This window comes from Phasianus colchicus, chromosome 1 (assembly GCF_987193195.1).
Source record: "Phasianus colchicus chromosome 1, bPhaCol1.hap1.1, whole genome shotgun sequence".
Lineage (NCBI taxonomy): Eukaryota > Metazoa > Chordata > Aves > Galliformes > Phasianidae > Phasianus > Phasianus colchicus.
The window spans coordinates 40,993,542-41,008,057 of record NC_143436.1 but is presented as its reverse complement, the minus strand read 5'-3'; the positions used below and the strand labels follow the sequence as shown (position 1 = coordinate 41,008,057).

Genomic DNA, 14,516 nt, shown 5'->3' with positions numbered 1-14,516 from the left:
TCCAGAGAATTACAGAATAGGAAAAGGCTATGTTTCTAGCACAGATTTATCACCAGTTCCTCACCAAATGTAGAATAAAGGCAGAGAGATGACACAGGAAGACAAACAAAGAAATATCAGCTGAGAGAAGAACAGGGTTGTCAGGGGCCAAGGGTGCAGCTGAGCATATTTCACATAAGTTTGCCTGTACACCTGAAACTCCAGGAGATTAATAAACAGAGTTTATTTGTGTGTGTTTGCTTAGGGATCACTCATAATCAGCATGACGTTTGGTTCTGGGATAATTTCAGGTTGAATTTAATATCATGTGTTTGTCAGCCTCTTTAGGGACCTTACAAATCAATGGCATAGAACTCTCATTGGCCTAGGTTTCATAAGGTTATGTTGGAAAATGCCTTAAACACACTAACTTGTTAGAGTAAAGAACATACCATGAACTTATGCTTAGCTGATTTGCATTATAGACTTCACCATTGCTTTCACACAGGATAACGCTGAGAATTTTAATGCCTAATGTTTAATTTTCTCACTGTATGCACACAATGCCTTTCTGTAAGACACCGGAAGAAAAAACACATCACTTCTGTTTGATCTATTGTTTTGGGATTCATAGGCTTAGAAATATGTGCTGTTTTAACATGCACTGGTTGTGTAAATTCAGATTTAAGAACACAGCTGATTATCTTTTCATCTGTATCAGCTCCAGGGTTATTTGACATTTGTCAAATGACATGTTTGGAGGATCAAGATAATATCACTGCAAGAATTAGTCTTGTTGATTCTTTATCCTTAACAATTTTCTAGTGCATTCATCTTGATGAAAATACAAGCATGTACCCATTTTTCTTTGTTTATGATCTGCTGTAACAATATACGGCCTTATTATTTATTTAATATATTTCTTTGGGACAATTAAGCAATTTTCAGTTTATTTATTATATATTACATGTTTTATTAAAAACATCTACATCCATTAACTCTCAAAACAGGTTTTAAATAGTGTAACAACATCACAATATTATATTTTATGCCTATTACTCTCCATAATCAATTTTTAATACATAAATTGGCTTTACATGCTACAATTGAATAAAAAATATATGTTAATGACTCAAGTCAGTCATTAAAATCAATTTTAAGCTTCGGTAGGTTCATATTTATTAACCAATATTCTAGTTAATATATGAACCAGCAGATGCATCATTTGGGTTTTCATATTAGGTCACCTCAGCAACTGCAGGTCTAAGAGTATTCTCCAAATTCTTAACTAGCACGATGGTAAAAGTTACACATCTGCAATAAAATGAGTTAAGGGTATTTTGCTAATCATAGGTCCATTATTAGATCTCCTTAACTTACAAGCAGAGCAAGATCCATGAGTGTGACAGACTGAGTCCATATGAGAGAAGTAAGAAGAGCGTATGCTGGGTGTATGCAATGAATAGAAGTGTCTTTGTAAATGCTAATCTAAGTAAATACACTTACAAGATTTTTGAAATCAGTTTGTTTTTTAACTTAGTGGAACAAATTCCCATTTATCTGTACTGGAAGTAAAAATAAAAATAATTTTACTTTGGATATACTGTGAAAAATATTTCAGCTTTGATGAAGAAAATAAGATGCACTTCTTTTGGATAGGCACTATCAATATCTAGGTGGAATTACTCAGAAAGGAGCTGTAGGAGAATTATATTATTTCATTCCATCCTTAAGAAATAGCCCAGTTCACATGGCATTGTATCTGGAAAGTTTGTACATTTCTATTTGTGTAATTCACAGTTAATTTCTCTGCTTTAAAGTATTGATATCAATTTAGATATTTTTCCTGCAGTAATTGTAAAATAAAAACATTTTAGAAGTTCAATTTACTAAAAATGTTCCTTACAATTAAAAAATTATTTTAAAATGTATCAGTGAGGACTAAATCTTTCATTTTTGCGAGAGAGACTTGTGGAAAAAAAAGAATCCCATTAAGAATGTCACTGAAAAATAGTAACATTGTAACTAGCATTAAATGGGTATTTTTGGTTTACTTTGTGGAATTGGGACTTTAGTTCACTCTATGGTGCTTTGATTTCAACAGACTGTGAGATAGGAGATTTAAGTTAGGAATTTCTCCTCTTATGAATGCAGATTAGGGCTTTGAAATTCTTTAATTATAGTTCTGGGTTAAGGTTTATTTCTGGTCTGGATTTTTACTCATATCCTACCCATTGTATTTTCATGTTTTGCACAGTCGGTAACACAGATGGTGATTTTAATGCAGATACAGTATGTGGAAAAATGTAATAAAACTGACTACATACACATGCAGAACAGTGGGTTTTTCATAACAGATGTGTCCACTTTAAACAATTTCAATGTCTCTAGATTACACTATGCAGATAAAGAATATAAAATTTCATTTTGGGAAGGCTGTTTTTACTCAGAAGGAAATAGATTAATGTAATCAGAGGAAGAAAATAGATTTGCTGTGCAAATAGCAAAATACTTTTATTTTAACCTCCATAGATTTTTTTCAAGCCCAATTATTTACATTAAGCATTGGTTGCTATCAATTAACTGCTTATATACTAAGAGCAATTACATAAAGCCCTAGAAGCACATTATTTTTATTATGTTTCTTCAATGTCTTGTATAAAAAACTATGTTTGAAAGTACAAATATATATATTTGAGTAAATGTATATGTATGTATATACACACACATTGAGAGTGTGTTCATGTAAACATATAGGCTGCTCCACAAGTTATGCTTCCTATTTAGTCCCATGGAAACTAGAACAGATATAAGTATCACAATAATACTGTTTGATAGAGAAAATTTGAAGCGACAAAGCACTGTTTTTCAACATAGTCACCATCATTATTCATTTTCAACAGCATGCTGTGCTCATAAATATCCATACCACCCACTCAGTCACCGTGCTCACATCTATGGAAATCTGTTTGATTTCCATAAGTGTTCACCAAACATCAATGAGTGTCAGTATTTGCCATTTTTTCTGCATGGAGGAATTCAGTGACACACCCTTCCTTCTCCTTTTCCTTCTTTCATACTTCCATACAACATTCTGTCAGACTGTCCCTCTGCTGCCATCTGTCACATGGCAACAAAATGTAATGGAATATCGGTGGGAAGGTTCAGCCTCTACTGCCATACCACCAGCATCCATCTCCAACATCATGGGCCAATATAATAAAGTAGGAAGCACTACCTATGGATTAGCCCTTGTATAATGCATTAACGCATACATTGTGCAGAACAATGAAGATCATAATGCTTCTGCCAAATCTCCATTCTGGCCAGCTGGAAATCATTCCATATACTACTAGTGAACTGTGGGGTTTTTGTATCCTAACAACTGTCTTTGTGAAAGTAATAATGTAAACGTAATAATTTTGCTACTGTTTCATTGAACATGGTTAAAAACAAACAAAAAAAAGGCAAAAGAAATCAGTGAATATCAAATACACACTGTAATACGGCCACATAACTGATATTTGTTAGTATTTTTCCATTGCGCTAGTCTATGTAAAAAATAGTTTGTTCACTGTATCTTGTTTCACAGTACAATTTTTGTGACAAATTTAAAGTAGCACATTTTTGTTGGCATAGATAAAGGTTTCTCAAGAAAATGTACTGAAATGTACCCAATAATCTGGGAAAAATCCTAACACTTTTTTTTTTTTTTCATAATGGTAACTACACAGTTGCTTTAATTGCTTTATATTCTGTTTACAAAGAGTTGCCCCTATATCACAGAAATAAATGGTACTTGCTGTAGATCATGCACAATAGCACATAGCGATAATGCTTTATTTGATTCAGAACTCATAATGAAGTGAAGGAGACTGATAAAGCCCATTGCCTTATTACCAGCCAAAAGTCAAAATGACTGCTATCAACCTGATTCAGAAAGAGCCAGAGCTTAGTGATAGCCTCACTGCAAAAGGCCCTGTAGCCAGCTGAGTGCCCCAGCTGTGTGTCACCAGACATCAGAATTCTGGTCCTAAGCAGAAATGCCCTCATAGATACATTGACACCTTCAATCTGTTAGTAGGTATTGTGAGTACAAACCAGCAACAGTGAAGGATCACAAGTATGGTTGATATTCTCAGTTAAATTTAAGAATCTTCCTAATTCAGAACATCTCCGATCTTTTTTGCATATTGTCATTCTGCACTTGCATTTGAGTGATATAAAAGCAGCTTGAAAATGCTAGCAGCCATACAAACAGGGTCACAGAAGGCAGTACCTATATCAAGATTTTAAGAATTAAATAAACAAGACATACAAGAAGTAGGAGAAACAAGATGTTTTAGCTTTTTTTTTTTTTTTTTTTTTTTTTTTTTACAAAACTTGAATTACAGAAGATGTAAACTATGAAGTAAGCATAATCAAGGGCTGTATCTCAGTGTATGACTATATGATCTTTCACTTTTACTGTAAGGTGCAGACCCCCCTTGATTTTTTAAGCCAGCTATCTTTTACAATGTCCCTCTGATCAGCTTGAAAATTGTTGCTTTAATCTGAACATAAATTTTCTTGCAGCATTAGCCAGAGCACACACTGTCCTGCTAATGGTAGGACAACACTTCTTGGCCATTAAAAAGCACAAGTATATGGGTTCTCTTTCATTTTCTCCTTTTTCAAGCTCCATATCACAGAAACCCAAAATATCTATTTTCATTAGGCCTACCGCTGTCTAATCAACAAGGGTTGTAAAGACTTCCTCACAAGAATGATTTCATCTTCATGAGAATTTGTCCATAGTGATGAAATCTAAACAGCAGTATTAATAGAAGGTCAGTAATTTCAAAAAGGAAGAAAGAGAAGAATTCATGATGTAAAAATGTTGAAAATATGTATTAGTCATAAGTCTTACAGTATTTTTCTTTGAATAAAGTATTATTTTCTTGACATGTCAGGATACATTTTGGCTCAATTGTGTAAATTTTCTGCAAAGCTTACTACCTAAAGAGCAAGAAAAAATACTGGGATGCGGACAAATAAAACGTAAACCTTGTTGATGTTGTCAGTCAAATACAAACACTAATTTTAAAAGTGAATTTTCAAAATGCTACAAATGCTCAATTTATAAGTTAAAAAAAGATCAGATGTGCCAGATAATGGGCTTTTACTCAAGAGCAACCCTTCTAAAACCTCTCATCAGCCTTGCACAAAAACAAGGTTTTCAGCATCTTTGATGATTCTATTTCTTGGGAAATGATTCCTGGAGATCCATAGGAAAGAGAGGAGTTACGCCCGTTGGAAGAGAAATCTTACTTGCCTCCTTTCTGGTGATCACAGCAGAATAGATTTTCTGGAATGAAAAGACAGACTGGAATCCACTAGAACTATATGGCCAGGAACCATGGAGAAGAGCAGATTAAACAAAGTTACTGCTGTAGCTAATATTTGTGATTAAAAAAAAAAAAAAAGACAACTTTTCAAAAGCAGTACAAAATTGCTGCCATGCAATTAGAGCTCTGCATTTTACTGTGTGGATATGTATTGCAGATCCTGAGATTCTTGGTAAAGAGTCATGTCATAATGGAAAATAAAATCCAGTGTTTTAGTTTATTTATTTCACTCTTGGTTCTTGAAACTGTCTATTAGCATTTTTAACTAGTAAGAATTATTTGAACTGAGGTTTCAAGGAGCATTTACCAAATAAAATGGTCTTTATCTGTGAGACCAAAATTAGATGAAAGATTTAAATTCCACTGTTAAAAGGATGCTCAAAACTAATGAGATTTTAGATCATACCATAATTTCCAACAATTTCTGCAACCAAAATGAAATTTCAGATTTGGTAACAATGAATGAACGAATTATAATTTTTTTTAGTTTCCTGTTATTTGCTGGAAATTTTTTCATGTTTACTGAGAAAAAGTAATTGCTATCTGCCATCTGAGATTTCATTTCCCTTCTTTAATCCCATCTACCAAAATTGCTGCGGTGATACGAAATTTCTATTAGAATAAAAGCTTGTGACTCACTTTGAGCTGCTGTTGCCTTGTAAAAAAATGTTGAGAAGGTGGTTAAGACACACCCATGCTCTTTTTCTCTTTTTTTATTTTGTTTTGTTTTGTTTTGGTGGTCTAATTACTTTCTCATTAGTATACGCTTCATCGCTGTTAGTTACTCAAAGAGGAGGCAAACTGCCCATCGGGATTTGTGGGTTGCCTAGTAAATCATGTCATTGTATGGAATGTAATCTCTTAAAACCCTAAGTCAGTTCAAAGCAAGATACTTCTCATTCCGCGGCACATTGCTACACAGGATGCCAGAGAGCACACTTCCATTGCAATGGTGTTTTGTAAAAACAGAAGCTACTGGCCAGGAGAAGAAGCGTCACGTTGCCACTCTCTCAATCTTCCCTATTTCTGGAAAATATTTCCATCTTTATGACACTGTGAGAAACTCACCAACAGTAGGCAAACTAAATAGTTGTGTAATATTTATTAGTATGTAAGTTTTTATTGGGAAAAAAGAAGTCTTATGAGGGTTTATATGGCAGGAATCAGAGTGATATCTGCCAAAATCAGCAAAGCTGGTGCCCTCTTATCACAGCTGTAGGTACAGAGATCAGATAGGTATTGTTGCAGTACGATCAAGCTGCTAATTCTTTGTGTGCCTGTTCAGCACAGCTGGTGCTGGGCTGGTACCTCTGCTTTGCACAGTGAGCACCTGTGATCCAGTAGCTTTCCTACAGGGCTCTAGCTGCCAAGATTGCTGTGTCTTATCTGGAGCACACTGTGTCCTGGCACATGAAAGGGTTCCTCTATCAGTCTGCCAACAGTGACAGAATGATGTAACTTAGAAGTGGTTTCTTTCATGCAAAATATGCTTAATTAAGACAAAAAATAGACAGCGGAAGTGGATTTGAAATGCCAGAGGCCTAATACAGACCTGGCACTGCCTCAAGCCTTGAGGTGGGCCAGCCTTGGCCCCCACTATTTGCTCTGGCCACTCAGCCACTGTTCTCACAGCAGTCATTCTTCAGGCCACCTTAGTGTGCAGCTGGCTCATCTGGCAATTGCCCAACGCTCTCTTTTCACTGTTGTAGTAGATGAGTCCATTTTGATCTTCAGTCCCTCCGATGTGGTGGATTAGTGCTAGAGCTCCCCTGGCCTCTTCCCAGCAGCAAGATTCACTGCTGTGGTTGACAGAATACTGTTGGGCTTGGTCGTGGTTTTGCCTTTTCTGCAACACAGCATAACCAAGTGCACAGAGACATGGGCAACAATTACCTAAATGAGAGCTGGGGTTTCCCCCAGCCATGTACCTTTTAGGCATGACTGAAAATAGGATTTTCAGTTGGAGTATGTTTGAGACCTAGAAATTGCTAGTCTTCTATCCAGAAGAAATTTAAAAAATCTTAATAATGTTTTTATTTATAAGAAGAATTTAGTGGCTCATTCAGATCACTTGCCACTGTACTGTAAAGGAAGATGTCCAGTCAAATCTTTTTGTACAGTTAGTGTAATTCTACACATAACATTATAACACTTTTGAAGAGTTCCTGCTTGCAATTTCCTGAACTATCTGTCTTGCAGACCTAACAGTGATTTCTTCCATGATCTGAATATGTGGGAAAAAATATACAGAGAAGTCTATACTGTGCAGCAATCATGAGGCTGCAAATGATATATCAGTGAGGGACTAAAAGGAATATAAGCAGGAATGCAGTAGATGGAAACGCTCTGAGACAGCACTGTGTCAATTTGCTTTGCCTTTCATTTGTAAATTATGTGTTGACTGGAGCAATCTGCTGAGAAATTTAAAATATTTGTCTCTATACTTGAGGCAAGAGACTTCTTCTGTATTTTGAAGAGCCATTTAACCTCCATCTTCCAAGGAAACAGTGTTCTTAACATCCATAAGAATAGTTATTGGGTATTTTGGACCTCTTGTATTTCAGTTTTCCCATTGTTGGAATAGTTGTGAAGACAAGTGAATTAATGATTGCAAGGAGGTAAGCATCATGGCAAACAATGTGATAGGGATATTTTTCTAGGTAGTACACCTATAAAGGCTTAGAACCAAACATTATCTCTTAAAGCAGTGGATGCAGTTCTTTCCAAATACAATTCTTAAAGTATAACAAACCATGCCCTTGTAGCAGAGAATTCATTTCTGTGCCTTGGATGCTACTATTCCTAGTCTTGCATCAAATATAAATCTTGTTGAAGTGCAAAGTTCTGAACGTCCTTTCCTGGACTTATTCATGCTGTTTCTGATATTCTGCAAATACACTCAGACTAAGAAGATGTAGGCACAAATATCTTAAATTACTGCAGCCAAATCTGTCACATCTCAACTGACAGTCATTAAAATTGCAGCAAAATCTGTAGCTATCCAGTGAGTTTCTAATTAAATATTGAAAGTCTCTTTTGAAAAGGATTATTAAAAGATATCTTCTTGGTGGAGAAGAAATATAATTAAAATTAATATTTTTACATATTGGACATTTTTTTGTAAGTCCTGTGCATACAATCTACAGTAGGCATTCAGATGACCCCCCCCCCTCCCCCCCCCCGCGTGAGTTCCATTCTTCCTAAAAACTACCCTGAGGAACACATAAATTGTCTCTGTTTAGTTTTTAAATGCCTTTTCCCCCCCAGTGAAAATTTTCAAAATGCCTAGTTTTTATTATGATTCACAAAAGGATCAATTTGTTTTTCAATAAAAAGATTTTGCAGGTGTGCATTCCATGCTGTGCTTTTCCTCCACCAAAAAAAGTGAAAGAAATAGAGCGTATTGTTACTACAAGACCTTGATGATACAAAAGGCTGATTATCATTATAATTCTTTTCAGAAGTTATATATAAAATTCCAAGAAAATGTGCATGCATTTTCAGCTCTATTAATTTTTTAAAAAAACTGTAATAATGACAAATTCTGTCATTATTACATCATGGTACAATTAAATAATTTAAATCAGTTAACCTCATTTAAATGTCTCTGAACTGTCTAAGCAGTGGCTTCTGAAAGGTTGTGTTCTGATTAACACAAACTAGAAACATAACTTGAAAAAAGTGCATTTATATGTATGAATCAGGATTTAAATTTCCATTTAGGGAGAAGCAAACCACACTGGTCTCTAAGCATCCTTTATTCCGTGTGCTGCACTCAATTATGGTAATCCATATAAAATTACCATTTATTAAACCTTCAAACAAGGTTTATCCCTGCCAAAATTGAAGCAGAGTGAGAAGATGGACTGCGAATCTGAATTATGCTCTCAGTAAACTGAAATATGATACATTTTTAAAATGTAGGCTGTTATAATAATGTAAGAAGACATCCAAGTAGGGAATTTCCCTATTGTCTGAAAGACTTAAGTGTACAATATAGTCACAAGCAGTTTGGCATACCATCCATGCAAAAATAAACACCTTTTTGATTGCACTAAATTAAATTAAAAAAAAAAAAAAAGTCTTTTACCCTTTTAGATCTGTCAAATATAGCAAATTAAAAGAAATAGGTGTCAGCAAGTTTCATTGGTTAGAACAAATTTATTCAGTGTTGAAAGATCAAAGGAACAAGTTCAGTAGTTTACGGTAAAAAAAACCCAACAACTTAAAATAATTGTCTTCCTTTAATGCTTACATTCTTTAAGTGATCTAAATTCTTACTTGTTGTACGTAACTGTCTAACACTATATACATGTGTTTAGAGCCTCTTTTATCCTTATCCACAAAAATTATATTTAACAAGTTGTAATGCTAGAAAAGTGAACGATAAATTAAATAAATTCAAAGGAGAAAAATCAATTAATTCAAAAGTATTTCTTATTTTAAATATGATAAAGAATCCTACAAACAGAAATGCCTTTGATGTTTTAGCCTTATGTGATTATTAGTTAATCTAAATATATTTATTTCTCTTCATGCTGTAGGCATCTGTTCAATGGAAAGCAAATTTAAAGCAAGATGATTACAGCAGTTGTCTTTCAATCCTTCACTGGCAGATGACTTTAAATACAGTTTAAATTGCAAAAACATGGGAAAAATAAAAGGCAACATAGAAATTGATTGTGCAACTGTTTAAAAAATTACAATAGGACTTTATTTAGCTTATGTACGGGCCATATGTATTTGAAAACATAAATTTATGTGTTCATCTGTAGTGTTATACACACTGCAAGAGGGAAAATATGCATTGATGAGTTAACTGAAATAATTTTCCTCACTGCATATGAGGAGTGAGAAGGACCAGGTTCGTATGTACAGGCATGGTCTTTATTCCATAATATGATTTTTTTCTGGAATTTCTTCAGTCCTTTGATGGAATTACTTTTTCTAACATTTAGCCATCATAATGGAAGCATCTAATTTAAGATAATCATCGGTTTTTACTGGTAGTCAGGAGAAAAGATATGCATGTCGTTTATCCAATCTCTTTTGGACATAGAAGGCCCTGCTGGTGGTGTTTCCCTCCAGTTTTTACAGAAGAGATCAGATAACCACTTTAATATCAGCATTCAGCACATTGGCTTTTCCATTATCCTGGTCTGTGCAAGACAGATAAGTTCAAGATTTTCAGCTCAGCTATTGTAATTGTGCCTTAAGTCAATGGATAATAGCGAATGCTGAGGGGTTAAGCTTAGCTCTGTACGGGGGTCACAGGTCAGCATCTCAAGCAAAAATTGTTATGGGTAGGAAAAGTACCCTGTATATAATATACAGAACATGATACCACTTCTCCCTAAGGATGTCAGAACACTTACAGCCTAACAGCAAGGGCTCTGTTTTATCTGGTCCCTAACTGGTGATTTAGAAAACAAATCTAATGATTTGAGGACAAAAAATGTCATATGTCTGTTCATATTTTAAGAGGTATTACTCGGACTTGAATCCAAGGTTGATAATATAGTTCTGAATAATTGCACAACAGAGGTATTTATGCACCTTTATTTTTTAACTGTCTTTTATTTAATTTTAGCAAATATAACTCCATCCTCTAGAATATTACCATTATCTTTTTCCAAAAGAAAAGTTAGCATGAAATCCACCAAAAATTACATCAAGAATTACTGCCTTATAAGCATTAGTATAAGTATTAGTATAAGTAAATAAGTATTAATTCATAGGTACCTGGAAAACTGTCTGTGGGCATGTTCTGTAATTGAGAGGTTAAGTTGGATATTGTAAACATAAAAGCATAAATATAAGGACTAGGTATGCTCACTTTTCTCAGAAGCAGTACTACTGAGTTTTATGTTATCCATTCAGAAACAGAACAGTATAGAGAGAAGTCAGCTTATTTTCCAGTGAGTCAAATTTTTGATACCACTATCAATAAATAAAGCAACATATTTAACATAAAAAACAAATTGCAAATGTATTATAAGACTTTATTTACATGTTTTTCTTATCGAATAGTGCTTAAAATGCATGTTGCAGTTACTAACTGGTGGAAAGTTGAGAAGACTAACACTCAATTTTACATCACTTGTGTTTGATTCATATTTCTTGTCCCTGTGCTCCTACAATGCCATGTTGTTGTCAATCGTGTTCAGTACAAAAGGATTAATCTTACTCTTGCAGTTATCAATTTCCTAATTTCTAACCAAGAGTTCTTCCATGTTTCAAGGTGGAAATTAAAAAAATAAATTAGTACATAGTAAATATAGAAGATAAAACAAGACTTAACACTGAATCTCCAGTCATTTATTGGTTCCTTTGTATCCGTAATGGTCCTTAATCATTTTTTAAATTTCCCTGAATGTGTCGACCTAATACTGCAGCTGCTACGAACGGCCAGTTTGGATCATAATGTCACTAGATTGTCTGCAGATGTCAACAGATGTCAACAGATTGCCTGCTCAGTGATTTTTGGTTTTTTTATACATATTGACCATTTACTTTCTGTCTCTTGCAGATTGTAGCTTTGCGTGAACAAAATGCACACATTCAAAGGAAAATTGCAGCTGGTGAAGGGCCTGCTGAATCAGAGCATATTGAAGGAATGGAGCCAGGGCAAAAGGTTCATGAAAAGGTATAAAATACTAGTTTTCATTGAAATACACAATCAATATGAAAAATAATCCAATATAATATTTTTTAATGTGAATGTTTTATGAGACTTTCATTTACAGTGTTGTTTGCCCACTAAAACCTTGTTCATCAAGGTTCAACAAGCTTGAACATCAAGCTTCTTCAAATGAAAAGCAAATGCAAATGGGCAAGTCCTAGCTCTCTGGTAGAATACTGAATTAGATCTCCAAGTTATAATAAACTTTTATTGGATTTTTTAGCAAAATACTACAGTATATTCTGCTGAGTGGTCCTATCTATGTCATAGACAGAAGAGCATGGTGTACTTGCAAATACGTATGAAAGTACATATATGCAAAAACTTCTGCCAAAATAGCCCATAAGGGGATGAAAAAGAAACCTAAAAACTAGAAAAGGTAATATTCCTTTGTGCTACCTACCAGTGTGTTGCCAGTTCATATTCTTTTTCACATAGAGAAAAGTGAAGAGCATTTTACTTAGCATTTTTTCAGTACAAACTAGCTGAATGTTCAGGCTAAGTATTTAAGACTAAAGGACAAAAACAAGATAGAGAATATCTGCTTTAGAAGTTTTGAGTGTAGGTTTTCCAGATGGATAAAACCAATCTATATCTTCTCTTAATTTGAAGGTATTAAATTAAAAAGCTAGCGTAACATGTATTTCACACTCAGAGAAATTAGTAAAGTTGCTGCTTGGATCTCTAACCATGAAATATTTAAAAAGAAACTAATGGTAAAATAGACGTAATAAGAATTACTAACTGAGAATACTTATTGCTTCAGAAAAATATAGGAAAAAAGAATGAATGACTTCTGGTTGATGTTAAAAATTCCAAACTTCTTAAGATATCTATGTGAGAAAGTGCTCATTACAAGGTTCAACAGAGAGAAAAGACATTAAATAAAACAAAAGCCCACAGATGTCTCTGACTACAATTCTTAAATTAGAAAAATACGAATTTTTATAATTTCTCATTCAAATTATACATACCAGCCACCAACATAAGATGTTGCCCACTCCACTCATAACTGATTACATGCCCATTTACACATGATTTAAGACAGTGTGATTCATTCTTTCTAAGCAATATGAAAGGTCTTGTAAGTGTAAGAAGTAATCTGTTGTTTCAGAAATCTTTAGTCTCTACTTTCATTTGCTATTTTGAATTAGTAATCACTTTAACTCCAACCAACAGTCATGATCGGGTTGGGTGAATTTTTTTTATTTTTTTATTTTTTCCCCAAATTACTTTTAGTTTGAAGAATAATTCATCAAGATAACCAAATAAAAGATTTTCCTTTCTGAAGTTATAATTACTACACTACTACTTGGCGTACCTGAACTTGTGATTGAATTTCATGCACCATCTACCATGTGTAACTGGAATTGCACAGTGTGTTCTCAACTCATGCTATAAACTGAGTCCCTTTAATGTGGTGCTTGCTGTCCCAGCTGTCCCCAAAAATAAGATGCTGAGATTAAGTATCTTTTTTTTAAAAAAAAAGCTATTCTTTGCTGATGTTTATTTCTACTACTATGTGAGTCATTAAAATTGAGTTATTGAATAAAATGGAAAGTTTTCAGAAATTATCGTATGCATTTGGGAAATTACTTCAGAAAGTATTTCATTTTCTGATGTGTGTAAACCTTATATATTAACTGTCACAGTATATCCTGCACTTATAATGGCGTGTTTCCTCTATGTTCCAAAATTTATTACCTATTTCTGGACAATATAGGAGAATATTCCATAGTAAATTCCATGCTGAATCTTTTAATTCAAATATATAATAAATAATTACTAAAATTCTTCTCAAATTAATAGAATTTTATCTGGGATGACTTTGCCTGAGGAATGACTTCTTACCTTCATGGACACCCTGTATGCATAAGAGGGTTCCTTGACAAAGCACCTCAGGCAGATTTTGTTACACTGAAGATGAAAGCTAATCATTTAAGTGCATTGTTAATCAGGGTTTTCCTTGAAAATGCACTATTTCTATTTTTTAAACTTAATTGCTGACATTTATAACCACAGCTTTTAAGCCTGGATACAACTGAAAACCAATTTGTCTCTATTTGATGATTATATATATATATATATAATTTCCTAGCCATGACACTATCATCTTCCAATAATTAAATCAACTGCCAGTAGCTTATAAATACTAAAATCTGTTAAAATATTGACAGTGGTTATAGACATTGCATCCAGTAGGAATAAAAGGTATTTTGCCAAAGCAAACTCAGAGTAGGCTGAAGTGTTAAGAGGGTTTTGGTTTGCAAATCAAATAAAAACAAAAGGACATAGTAATTTAAAAAGTAGATTATATCTTTCAGAGCAGTCATCAGAATCTGTTCCACTTTGGGACTAGAATATTTTTGGATTTTCTGATCATTTTGGTCAGTAGAAAACTGCAGAAGAAAACTTTCAGTTAATACTTAATTTATTTCATGTGTACTCCTTTGCTCTTTCATTTTAAT

At 33.9% G+C, this 14,516-nt stretch overlaps 1 protein-coding gene across 6 annotated transcripts in view; it reads left to right on the top strand.

Annotated features, from left to right (window-relative positions):
- Nucleotides 1-14,516, top strand: part of PPFIA2 (PPFI scaffold protein A2) — a 295,808-nt gene that overhangs the window by 211,430 nt on the left and 69,862 nt on the right. For all 6 annotated transcript variants that reach the window (XR_016466101.1, XM_090139305.1, XM_090139289.1 and 3 more), the window contains one exon: nucleotides 11,896-12,012. Coding sequence is in view for 5 of the 6 variants with exons in the window: in XM_090139305.1 (XP_089995431.1) it covers nucleotides 11,896-12,012 (117 nt within the window). In the remaining variant the exon portion in view is untranslated. The remainder of the gene's footprint in view (nucleotides 1-11,895; nucleotides 12,013-14,516) is intronic.